Source organism: Podarcis muralis, chromosome 1, assembly GCF_964188315.1.
Source record: "Podarcis muralis chromosome 1, rPodMur119.hap1.1, whole genome shotgun sequence".
NCBI classification, from domain to species: Eukaryota; Metazoa; Chordata; class Lepidosauria; order Squamata; family Lacertidae; genus Podarcis; species Podarcis muralis.
In genome coordinates, this window is record NC_135655.1 from 90,372,761 (window position 1) to 90,386,084 (window position 13,324).

General features: G+C 40.3%; 1 protein-coding gene across 1 annotated transcript; it reads left to right on the forward strand.

The window, feature by feature from the left end:
• Positions 1–36: 36 nt before the first annotated feature.
• Positions 37–12,014, forward strand: EAF2 (ELL associated factor 2). Its single transcript, XM_028743234.2, has 6 exons — positions 37–357; positions 2,679–2,773; positions 4,409–4,545; positions 5,198–5,346; positions 9,193–9,450; positions 11,273–12,014. Exons 1-6 carry the CDS (start codon positions 255–257, stop codon positions 11,317–11,319), a joined length of 789 nt encoding a protein of 262 aa, XP_028599067.1. The 5' UTR covers positions 37–254; the 3' UTR covers positions 11,320–12,014.
• The last annotated feature ends 1,310 nt before the right edge of the window (positions 12,015–13,324 follow it).

Sequence of the window (13,324 nt, forward strand, 5' to 3'; positions counted from 1 at the left end):
CTGAGGAAAGAACGCGAGGGGTGGTGGAGGTTGGTGCTGCCAAACTCGATCAGCCACTGAGGAGCAGGCGGGGCGCGGAAAAGGGGGCGCGGCCTCTGGGAGGAGAGCGCGGGGTGACCCCGCCCCCTCGCCTCGGCAGGGCGAAGAGGGGTGGTTTAGCCTGGCAGCGCCAGAAGTGGAGCGGCTCCGTTGCGCGCTGGTCGGTGAGAGAGAGAGAGAGAGAAGAAAGAGAGGCAGGAGCGGGCGGCTCGGGGATGAACGGGGCGGCCCCGCCGATCTTCGACTGCAAGGAGCGCGCCCTGCTGCTGGGCGAGAGCTTCGAGAGGCAGCCGCGCTGCGCCTTCCACACCGTGCGCTGTGAGTGAGGAGAGTGGAGTGGAGCCACCGGCTGGGAAGCAGCAGGGGCTGCCAGGCAGGCAGGGAGGGAGGGAGCCAGGTTGGCGTCGCGAGGTGGGGAAGAGTTTGGGTGAGGAGAGATGGCTCCCTCGTAAGTGAACGCCCGACAACTTCATAGCTGGTGTCTATGTAATAACGATGGGTGGTAACTTGCTAATCGCCGTCGTCATCGTTGCTATTATGTTGGAAGCAGGAAGGTTGGCATCTGTTTGGAAAGGAACCAAACTTCTTCATCTAGAGCTAAGTCAGAAATTTTGGAAGCGACGGGCACTTTGGACTTGCTGCGGGAATATTTTTTTTTTTGGGGGGGGGATTGTTTTCGCAAATACCACGAACAAATTGAGGGAAAGAAGCTGTCACTGGGTTTACCATTGTAAGAGTTCAAGAAAGGAATAAGGCTTTTAAAAAAAATACCTTTATTTGCTCAATATGATAAAGCTCCATACTTTGAAACCTATCAGAAATCTTAAATTCAGCATCCAGTGACATCCAGTGAACTTTAAGAACCCATTGTGTTTTTAAAAGGGATGAAGAAAACCAAAGGTGACCTGTCAAATCTAATTGGAAGGTCTGCATGGAAATGGGGAGATCTGAGGTATTTTGGTGTGTTTGGAGAGAGGAGGCATAGGGGATGAGTAGAGTGCCTAGATATTGCCCAACGACAGTCTCTACCACAACAATGATATAAAGATGAGCATAACTATAGGTTATTGTGAGTTTGATTTTTTTTAAAAAAATTAAGGCAAGAGACTGTTTAAGGTGTTGCAGCTAGGGAATATAAAACAAAGCCATGCACTTCTTTTTGTAGATGATGTATATTTGTATCTCATGCTCATGAACTCTTCTAAGTTCACAGAGGAGCAGAAGCCAGGCACTCGCTCTCCGAAATCATGGCTTCCATGCTCACTAGATGTAGGCAACATTTAGTTTTCAAATATCTAAATATTTCGTGCATTTGTGGCTTTTAATGAATTTAAGTATCACTCTTCCAATGGAGCTCAGGGTAATACATGCAACCTATAATATAAGTATTACAAACACAATGCAAAAGGAGATCTTAGCAACTCATTAAAACATAGCTGCATTTACACTGCAATCTTTTACATGCTTATTTGGAAGTAAGCCCAATGGTGATGGTGTTTACTCCCTTGGAAATTCAAATAGTAGTGTATTGGTTTGAATTGGCTTTAAAAAAGACCTGTTAATTTGGAGTTGAAGCTAGTTCCTAGCCATGTGGAAGTTTGAGATCTATTTATTTAAAACTTAAACACTTTGTTACAGTGTCAATAATTAACAGGCTTAGTTAACAGGATCAAGACCAAACTGGCAGTAACAAGTGTATTTTTAGTATACTATTATGAAATATTTCAAGAAAGCAGTATGTTTTTAAAGCAAACAAGCAAACAAACAAACAAAGAAAGAAAAGTTATGTGTCACATTGTCCTGACCTCACTGGGTGTCAGCAAATTCAATATTTTATTTTACTAATGCCTATGGTAAGTCAGAAACTCTTGGTAGATCCTGTTTCTTTGGACTATAATAGAATGCAGAAGGCTACAAAATAGAAAATAAAGCTGAAACTTAATCTTTTAGAGCAGTACTGTGTTTCACTAGAAGGATTAAAATCACTATATATGTAACTATTGAGAGTTCTATTTGTTACAAGGATTTGGGGTAATTTCATTTGTACTTGGGCAATATTTGTCTTTAGGTCTGAAAGTTCATGAACCTTAGTTCTCCATTATTTTCTCTTGAAAATTAGGTGCAAGTGAATTTCAGTGCTCTATTTAAAAATCATTCAGCATATCTTGGTGAATTTATACAGCTCCTACGTGTGGTGAATCTATGATAGGTATTAAGAAAACCTTCTGGTCTGTGCACATTTTGCAGTCTTTTGGATAATAATGGAACTTAATGTGTCAGACAAACTAGCATTAGAAAAGATATGAACAGAATGATCCAGCACCCTCACCTTCGCCTTGTGACAGGATCACTGTTTAAGGGAGTACAGTGGTACCTCGGGTTACATACGCTTCAGGCTACAGACTCTGCTAATCCATAAATAGTACCTCAGGTTAAGAACTTTGCGTCAGGATGAGAACAGAAATCGTGCTCTGGCGGCGCGGCGGCAGCGGGAGGCCCCATTAGCTAAAGTGGTGCTTCAGGTTAAGAACAGTTTCAGGTTAAGAACGGACCTCCAGAACGAATTAAGTACGTAACCAGAGGTACCACTGTAGTGAAAAACATGACCTAATATATGTAACTGTAACTTTTTTACTTAGATGATTTCAAACCAGCCTCCATTGATACATCTTGTGAAGGAGATCTTGAAGTTGGTAAAGGCGAACAGGTGACAATAACTCTGCCAAATATTGAGGTGAGATTTGCTGGTCCCTTTGAGGGGAGGAGTCTAGCTGATTCTTAAACTGTGGCACTCTTTTGTAATTACATGAAGAATGTGGCAGTAACATATGCTATGGTTGTGCCGGTGTTAAACCAATGTACTCTACTTCACATATTTACTGGGTGGATGGGGAAATCCACCTGGGTGGGGTATAAATCATTATCATCATCATTTCATTAAAATGCAATGGTCATACATTTGGAAGGCACAGCCAATCAGAGTTCAACATTGAGGAAGGCATATCTGTACTGTTCACTTTATTGATTCTTATCTCCTTCAACCCTGCCACACACACTTTGGGTAGCTTTGACACATGGGTAGAGCCATCCACCTGCCAATCATCTGATGGCACAATAACATCCTTTCTTGCAAAATGCTTTGCCTCCCAGATGGCACTAGGGAGTTCTTGATGGAGACCTTACTAGGGCAACTGATCCCAGTGGGGCTCTCTGTCAATGAACCCTGCTTGCAAAGGAACAATCGGAGGATTACTTTAAGTTCCTTGTTGTTTCTTTTGAACCACATCCATACCTGCCCACTTGTGATTCCCAATACAGTAACTGGTATTCAGAGGCATACTGCCTCTGACAGTATGATGCCTAGCATGGGACAGGTGGGAGGAACAGCTTCACAGACCAAATTAGGACCCATACAGAGGCTGATTAGTTCTGCGGGCTGGAGTCTCTCCACCCCTGATGTATTGATACATATTTTTGCTGTTATGTTGTAAGCTGCATGGTCATATTTATGTGGAAAAGAAGCCTTGTCACCTCCCTGACCTGTTCTTCATTTTCCATTAATTATTTCTCTTATTCACACTAGTATTTGGCCAAAAACAATTTTGTGGTGTTTATAATCTTTGTTTCATGAGAGATGTTTGCATTTCTCAGATAGGAGTGACTTTTTTGAGGCTATGTTGTGAAACTTATGATGAGATAGCTTAATGTTCATTTTTTTAAATATGCCAAAAATATCCTCAATAAATAATTGGCAGGCTAGAAAGCTCAAATGGTTGTGTTAAAGTGATCAAAATGGATTGTGAAAAGGCTGTATGCAACCCTGACAACAATAAGCACAGTGTTCTGTGATAGTTTCCCTTTACCCATATTCTGGTATAGATTTTAAGAACAAAAGATGAAGGGAGTATAGTTCGATCTTTGTTGGTGGTGATTGATGGTTACTGGTGCCAACAAGCACTTGCTTTTTTATTACCGCTTCATAATTGATAGAATATGTTAATAAAGTAGTTGGTTGAAATTTTATTTGGTTGTATGACAGGTTAGGAGAATGAGTCAGCTTTCAACTGGATGGGATTCAGCATCTTGAGAGGAACCTTGAAAGAACTAAAAAAGAAAAAAAAGCCACTTGGTCAATGAAAAGTCAATCCATTTTCATATTGAGACCGCATTTTGTAATAAATCTTGGAGTCCTGCAAAATCACTGTAGCAAAACTGGCTTCATTCTCTGCCTTCTTATAATAATGAAATACATGCTGTTAGCACAGTGTGTTGTGAAAAGTGCAGGATTTTAAATCATGAAGTAGACTCTTTAAAAAAGCAGTTCTAGAAGTGCCTGTAGTAGGAGTAATTTTCTTCTGATTTAAAATAGGGTTCTACTCCACCAGTAACAGTTTTCAAAGGTTCCAAGAAGCCATACCAAAAAGAATGCATCTTGATAATTAACCATGACACTGGAGAATGTAGACTAGAGAAACTTAGTAGCAATATCACTGTGAAGAAAACCAGGTGGGTGGAAAAATTGGAAACACTCTTGTTTTCTTACTCATTATGAAAATTCCATAGTAAAAGCAATTTTGTCTAAATTAGGAAAAAGAAAAACCGACTGCTACTTTCTTTTAAGAAGGAGACTGAAGCAATGACCCAGTTCACATGTAACACTAAGCCAAACCATGGCTTTGCACAAGCATGTATATGTGTGAGTTCCCAGAATGAAGATCACGGCTGCTGCACTCCTCCCCCTGCCCTGTTGCTATCATACTACCTGGGGTTAAGCCGTAGTTTGATATGACAATAAGCTGAAACTAGGGCTTGTGGCTTGTCTCACTCCAGACAAACCAGAATCTGTAACCAAGGTTCTTGATTTACTACTCCTGGTTTGTCTTGTGACCTAGTTCCTTAAGCCTATTGATTTCAACTCAGAAAGTAACATTGGATATCATCACCCAGTTCAATTTGTTTGCATTTTTGGGGTGGTGTTTGGATAACGTTTCACTGGAACCTGCACAGACTTAGCATTTGTTAAGTACTGCACATAAGAGCTTTCTTATTATCCATCAAAAGTGGTGAAAAATCAGTTCTTCTAAAACTACTTGGAAACAAAATAAATGGTTTTATAGAATTTACAGATACAACTTTCTTTTTCAACCCTTTCATACAGAGGTGAAGGAAGCAGTAAGGTCCAGTCTCGTATTGGGCAACAGCAACAGCTAATTCGAAATGCAAATAAGATTCCAAATAGTGTTAAATGTTCTCCACCAAAAGAGAAGATGTCTCCACCACCTTCTCCTATGGATGATATTGAAAGAGGTAAGTTGTAATTGAATCTCATGTTGTTCAGAGTCTTAAATTATTCTGTAGTTTGAAGGTTTTGAGGTTGGAGTCCATGACCTAATTTTCATTTATGTGGTAAGCTTGTCTAGTCTTTGCAGCTCACGTGACTGAATGCTTCCCTCTCACTCCCTGCCCCAGCATGTAGAGGAATGCATAATGGTGGGAAGGTTCTAACCTAGCTGTTCCCTGGCATTCCAGTTTTCTATGTGAAGGAATCGTTTTTTTCTATGGAAGAGATTTCAACTACAGGAGCCGCTCCTTTGTAGTCTGACGTGGTACAGCCCATACATAGATTTACCACCTTAGCAAGAAATACGCTTGTGTTGCATTTTTTCTAACCCTATATTGTCTTGAAGTAATGAATACCAGGCTCCAACCAGCCAATGCCATGTCTCTTTCACAACAAAAGTGGCACAGGTCAGCTTTTGAATTAGCCCTTTAAATATGGTAGCCTTCAAAAGTTTTTACTCTTCTGCTTTTTACACAGAAGATGGTGGAGGATGGTCAGAACTGTCCATCCCTTTTCCAGCTTCTCTTAGGAATAAAAAGCACAGGAAGGGGTTTCACCTCGTCCACATCCAACATAGAAGTGCAGCAGGCTGGAAGCAAAGAAATGGATTACTCCTTCTCTTCACCACTTGTTTGTCAATGGATGCCCAGGTTGAAGTTTTGCCTCCTGTGTGTCCAGCAACCAAATGCAATGGGCTGGTGAAGGATGGATTGCTCTGTTCCTCTTCCATTGGCTTGCTTCATTTCTGTGTTGACTTGGGAAGAAAGGGGGTTACTTACTCTACAACTATCATGGATAGCTCAGCCAGTAGAGCATGAGACTTTTAACCTCGGGGTCATGGGTTCAAGCCCCATGTCGGACAAAAATTCTTGCAGTGCAGGGGGTTGGACTAGATGACTCTCATGGTCCCTTCCAATTCTATGGTTCTATTGGATAGAGTGTCTGGCCATCTATTGAGAGCATACAAATAGTTTTAATACTACATGCTTCCAGTTCAATAGTTGTTAACTAAACTTAATAGAAATTGTGTGAAGAGGTATCAGAAGCATTTGCAGTCTTGTATTTTAGCGACTATCAAGGCTTGCTTACATAAGGCTTCACTCTCTTTATGGATGAATACATTCAAATAAAAGTGGTTTCACAATCATAAATGGAGAGCCCATCCCTTGAAAAAACAAAGACATATGAGTAGAAAGAAGTGTGACAGAAGTCCTTGTGGGATGGGTAACTAGAGCAAATATTAATGTTTTGTGTTATCGCTGATGGACTGTTCAGACCTAAGATACTGAAAATGTTCAGCCATTGTTTGTTCCACATAGAACTGGTTACAAATCCCCTGCTCTGACCTTATTTATCTCTACCATCCCAGCTACCACCAGAAAAAGTAGTATGGTATGACATAAAAAGGCTAATGACAACAGTGTACTGTTCTGTTAGTGTTGAGTAATCATTTGGGTCTTCCTTCCATCTTAGTCCAATGATTGCTGACAGCTCACATATATCATTAGGTCTCCATCCTCTTCTTCTTCCCTTAATTGCTTGAAATGGTCTCATTTCCTTACCTGAGGTGTACTTGCCGATTACATAATTTTGCTATATGTTGTTTAAGGCAAGTTTAGTCATATATTTATAAGATTTCCTTCATAACCCTGAGGGCAAGATTCTTTTAGAGCATTAACCTAAAAACTTTACAAATTTAAAAATTATCCTGGTTGCTTAGGTACACCTTTCAGAGCCTTGGGTGACCAGATAACTGGCAATACATGGCTGCCTTAAATTCTAATGTGCACCATGAGGAAAGGATTATGGGTAATACCTTATTCTGCATGCAGTCACTTTAAATAAATGCTTCTGGTGGCTTAAAAGTAACTTAGTAGAATGTCATACTCTGTTCATTTGGCCAGCTGAACTTCCTGCTGAAAAGTTGGGGCAAGCAGCAGGAAAGGAAGATGTTACATGTTGAATTAATGCTGGCAGATGGTTGCTCTATTTATTGATAATCAGGACTGAATCCTTGAGTACACAGTGCAAAAAATGGAATTTCTCATGCAGGTGTTTCTTTGTAACTATAATGGGAAAATCCTGTCATTTCTTTCCTTGAACAGTTGCTAAAAAGTAGCCAGTGCTGCAGGGGAGGGTGTTCAAGGGCACATGAAATCTGAGAGACTCTTCTAGAAGGGTTGGTTAGTTTGGTTTAAAACTTGTTCTGAGTGACTCACAAAATCCCAAAGCTGTTTTCCCACATTCTAGCAGCCGCATCATTATGCATAAAGCATTGTGTTACCTGATAGTTTCCCATCGAGAAACTTGCTTTAGTGCTAGAGCCCATGACGGAAGCATGGGAACAGTAGCATTACTGAGCAAGTTGCTTTGTGTGCAAAAATGCACTTACAAATAATAATTATGCTGGCTAAACAGTAAGCCCCAACAGGAGTGCTGTAGCACTTCTGTTTGGAATGAGTATAATACAGTACAGGAGCACTACAACATTGGATTTGGGACTGGTTTAGGATCTGTCATGATGTCTTACCATGGGTCCTTTACTTCTTTAAGTTCTAATATCAATATCTCTATAAATTAGCAGTGCTGAATTTTGCTCTGAGAACAATTAATGTCCAAGTGGTTGGCAATTTTTTAAAAACATTAATATCGTATGTTAAAATCTGATATTCTTGTAAGCCCTCTTTTAGGATTTCTAATTATACCTTATTTAGCTATGTCCATAAAAAAATATAAGGGCTTTACAAAGCAAATACTGATAGACATTAGATATCTTTCCACCACTATGTGAGCCTGTGTTGGCTGTATCTTTTTCTGAGGCTATGCTATCTTTCGTATTTGATGCCATGGAATGAGCTAGCTACATGGAAGCCACCCAGCAGACACTGAGCCTAGAATAGTTTTTTTGCCTATTGTTGTAACAGCTTGAAAAAACACTGGTTGTGGTGGTGGGATAAGTTGACCAAGGATCAACATGTGGCTGGTGGCAGAAATCAGCTGTCACATAAGCAACTCGCCCTTGATATAAGTGTCAGATAAAAGTGGCAGCTGCTGTGGCCTTAATTTGATTAAAATTTTAGGGCTGCTAGAATAATACCTGTTGTCTAATGATGTTGTGATACAGCAGTCTGGGAAGCCTGGCAATTAAATTTATCGCCTTCTTCTCCTCCCTACCTTCTGCCCAGTTTGGGAAGGTTCCCTTTATACCTAAGGAGTAGAATATTGATTATCAGAATTGATTATTCTGTTTGTCTTTCCGGGAGGCATACATTGTGCTCCTATTTTATAGTTTAAGTGGAGTGAGGCTGAGAGATGGTGACATCAAGGCATTGTGATTGTTGAAGAAGTAAAGAAACTTTGAGGTGTGCAGGCAATTATTTATTGAGCCCAATGTGCTTTGAATGGAGTACCTCCTCAGTTGAACAACCAATTGAAACCAATTTCAATCCTCCTGAGAGGAGGCCAGGATTTAAACTTGTAGTTCAAGAATGCCCCTGAGGAAGAATTAAATTCTAAACATGCTGAGATCAAATAAATGTTTCCTGTGCAGCTGGAAATTTTCTTCCCTTCCTTTTTTCTGCAGTTGAGACCTCTCTGCTTCTTCTTTCTTGAGTAGGGATTTCACCCTGGCTCCAACACTATCTATTACACCACACTGACAGATAAATACCATTCCTTTGCTCACTGTCTTGAGGTCACTCCCAAATGCTACTCTGAGTTTATTTATTTTCTTAGAATTTAATATTGTGATCATGTAAGTAATGAATTTAGTTCTTAAATTCTTTCCCCTTCCACTTAAATCTTATTTTCAGAGCTAAAAGCAGAAGCTAAAGTTATAGAGCAGATGAGTAGCTCTGATAGCTCATCTGAATCTAAGAGTTCATCCTCTTCATCAAGCAGTGAAAATAGTTCTAGTGATTCAGAAGATGAAGAGAGAAAGCCACCCCTTCCTCTGTCAATGCCACACTTACAGCCTTCGATGATGACTGTCTCACAGCGAGCCTTCCCAGATGTAGATGCTGGATATCACAGAAGTCGAGAGGGCACTGGCCACTTGATGAACACACTGCGTAAGTACCGGTACATGAAGCAGAGAAGCTTGTGAGATTCATACTTGAGGAATCTAAAAGGAAACCACATGCTTTTATAACTTTCTCATGTAACTTAAGCTCTGTCTGGGTAGAGAGGGTTTGACCTACTGAGGTTTAGATCAGAAGCTGGGATAAAAGCTGTTTTGACCACTGATTATGGTAAATTAAAGCTTATGCAGTTTACAATGTCATAGATGATACTGACTGCTGCTGAGTTGTATACAGTGGGATTAAAAACCAGTAATTTGTTCTGGAGACATTCAGACATCTCAAAAGGAGTTGCTTAAGCGTTTAGTGCAGTATGGCCTAACTCTCAATGCAATAAAATGTCCAATCAGCAGGGCCAGACCAGATTCACTAATAAAACTGTGTTATGTGCAGTAGGGGTATCTAACAACTCTCATCATCCCTAACCATTGGCCATGCTGGCTTGGGCTGGTGGGAGTTGAAGTCCAGCAACTTCTGGAGGGCCACAGATTCCATACCTCTTTCATTTGTGGTCCTGCACCTTTGTTCCCCATGACAAAGTGAGCCATGAAGCATGAAGTTGCAGAGGAGGTAAGGATTGTCATCACAACCATATGGTAATCCCCATCTGCTCCCATTTGGGGATTTGGGGTTTGTTTCAGTGTTGTCAAGGCACTGAGTGTCTTAGCACCCTAGGACCAAAACATCAAGCTCCCACTCTTTCCAGTTCTAACACTGGAGCTAGGGAGGGAAGCAGAGTATTATCTGTGACATTGCATGGAGAAAGGTTAGAGGTTACCACAATACAGTATCTAGCTTAGCTTCCAAGCACAGCCTAAAATCGTGAACCCTGAATCATGTACCTTTATTCCTTTCTCTGAATCTTAGTTCAATGTAGCCAAAGCTGCACCACTCAAGCATGGGAGGAATGGTTTCATTAGACTTAGAAGAACCCTGAGCTTTGCAAAACTACTAGGGAATCTTAAAACAACCCATTGAGGACTAGGCATGCCCAGTGTTCATGGATTGTTGACTGGGTGCAGCAGGTGGTTTAGAGGGGCTGGGGGAAAAGGATGGAGGAAGAAACACAGTTCTTTCTACCATTGTATCATTGGATAGTATTAAAAAAAAGTTCTGTTAGTGCAAGGACTTCTGGCTCTTTGTGGAACTTCTGCTCCCTCTCTACCCTGCAATGCCTCCTAAATCTGTTATTGGTGTTCCCCCACCCCACCCCCTGGAGCGGATTAGGGGGAGGGGAGTTTCCATGTGGCAAAAGGAAATATTTGTGCTAACAGAACTACTTTACTAGATACAACCACCCTAACTTCTGTGATCTCTATTGCCACTCAGTTAAATTTCCTGCAACTTTTTTGCTCTAACTCGTCCAATAAAAAAAATAAAATACAGCTTTCCAAGCTGGATAATGTTTGTTGAAAGATGAGATTTATGTGGCCCATGTGCATAATGCAGAGGTCATGGAAGATGCATAAAGAATTTGGACCATGGGGCATTAGAGATCTATGGTTGGATCTCCTCTCCATTTAAAAATATATCTCAAAAATAAGCAGCTGGTGGTATAGAAAGTAGGATCCAGATGGGGACTATGGTATTGAGTGTGGATTTTCTGGTGAAAACTGCCTCCCCCAATGTGCTATTTGCTTCATCTTAATAGTTTTCTTCTAAATATGGCTTTTAATTTGCACCTGAATTCACCGTTTGACGGGAGCTTTATGTTTAGACCAAAGAGACTAATGTACTGTACTGTGAGATATTCGCTACTTCATTGAAAAGAATGTTATCTGGAGTTGATAGCATGACTTTTTTTAAATTTTAGGGAATGATCTCCAGTTGAGTGAATCTGGAAGTGACAGTGACGACTGAAGGTAGTTGACATCATTTCCCTGGATGAAGATGAAAATGCATTTGTTTTGCACTACGTATGAACTGATAATAGACAGAGGAATGTTACCAACTTTGATAATAAAGTTGACTTAATTTTTCTGATGTTGTGGTTCAAGTTCATCAGCATTCTTTTTGCCATAACTTTATATGGCTCTTCCAAATGTTTGGGTTTGGTACTTACTCTTTTTAGCTGAATCCAGAGTTTAGCTTTTACTACCTCCTGTACTTAGAAGTTTCAGACAGTTAACTACTATGTGTAAGTTAGACATAGAGGAAGTTCTTGCTTATACATTTTGGATTGAAGTTTCATTTGAGAACCTGTGTCTGCATGTGTATGTACAAGTAAGAGAAAGCAAACAGTTGAAATCCATTATGTTTTTATTTCTTACAGCTAATGTTATGAAATAAATTGCCAAACAGCCACATGGCACTATCTAATGTTTTGAACAATACAGCAACACATTTTGAAGTTCCTTGTGTTTCCCAGTTTGCAGTCTCTCACACTAGAGATTTCCCCCCCTTTATAATAAACTTGGCTTAACTGAAAGCTTCAGCATCTTGCTAGCTAAATGTAGAATGCTGTGCAACACAAATGTGTTTCATTAAAATTCTGTTAAGATCAATGTATTAGTTTTGATAGGAATTCAAGAAATATTAAAATATTTATCATTTCATTTTTGATTACTGTTTTTTATTTGAAACATTTCTATGGATCTTTCCTCTTTATAACCTAACAGAGTGTACACTAAGGTTTCTGATTACCTGATTGCAGTAAAACCATGAGCTATTTGAGCTTTGACAGCACAATAATGTGCATGCAATAATTTAATCAATCAAGGGTTTGTTATGGGCAAACCATTAAAAATATGAAGTACAAAATTCACTGCCTCAATAGAACCAATTATTAAGCTTGAAACGATCTACCATAGCAAGACTGAGGAATATGTCAAAATATCTGAATGTTGTCATCTGTTTGGTAATAATTAGTTTCTTCAAGGACCAGGATTGCCTCATAAGAGGATAAATTATACATTCTCTAATGCCCTGATAAAATCTGCTGTAGAAAAATGCATGAGACATTATTTCAATCTCTTGAGTGGGTTGCAAGGACAGCACCTATTGTTCAGGAGAACTTTGGCAAATTTGCCATCCAGGACCTTGAAGAACATAACATTAAAATAAGCCCAGAAAACTGTTGTTCTATATTTGAGTATAGTAAGAAATCTAGATGTGGCATACCTCTGGTAGAGGCATACCAAGTCAGACTTGCTAACCATGGTATACAATGGCTTTTTAGCTGACACATGTAAATCTTGCACATGTTGGGAAACTGCCAGGGAGATATAGTCCATCATGGCCCCAAGCCGGCTGCCGGACTTCCATCGATCTCCCGTAGCCAGGCAGATCCAGCAGTTAGCGACACGAAGCCTCAGAAATAGATTGCCACATTCCAGGCTTGTGCACACTGTTCTTTATCAGCAGAACCACAGCCAGAAAGCTTGCACCGTAGAAGAGAGCATAATTTACAGACTTTATTTAGCGTTGAACAGAACAAAGGAAAACATGACCGTTCTGTGTCAGTGTCTCCGACCGACTGAAATTGAAAGGAAACAGCAAGCATAAACATCCTGTAACAGGAAATACGCAGACTCTGTGACTCACAAGCCTGCTCTCTCTTAAGGTGGAACGGAAATATCCTAACATCCTCCCCCTTTCCGTGTAACCTGTAGTACCTGTGGTTCACTCAATTGCAACCTTTGTACATAAACCTTATGTTGTTCTCTGTTAACAACCTTAGACAACAGATCAGCAGGAATTTCATTTCCTGCCATGTAGGACACCCGAATCAGTCCTTTCTGAATACACTCTCTTGCACGATGTAGCTTAATCTGCAAGTACTTGGTTCTTTGCTTGCAACTCTCAGAGTTCAGCAAAGCCAAACATGATCTATTGTCTTGGTACACTTGTATAGGACATTTCACAG

Bases quoted from the DNA above. Each gene is read 5' to 3' on its own strand.
- EAF2 (XM_028743234.2), top strand. From the start codon at position 255: ATGAACGGGGCGGCCCCGCCGATCTTCGACTGCAAGGAGCGCGCCCTG. The intron at 358-2,678 runs GTGAGTGAGGAG...TTTTTTACTTAG, and splicing joins CGCCTTCCACACCGTGCGCT to ATGATTTCAAACCAGCCTCC. The intron at 5,347-9,192 runs GTAAGTTGTAAT...TCTTATTTTCAG, and splicing joins TATGGATGATATTGAAAGAG to AGCTAAAAGCAGAAGCTAAA.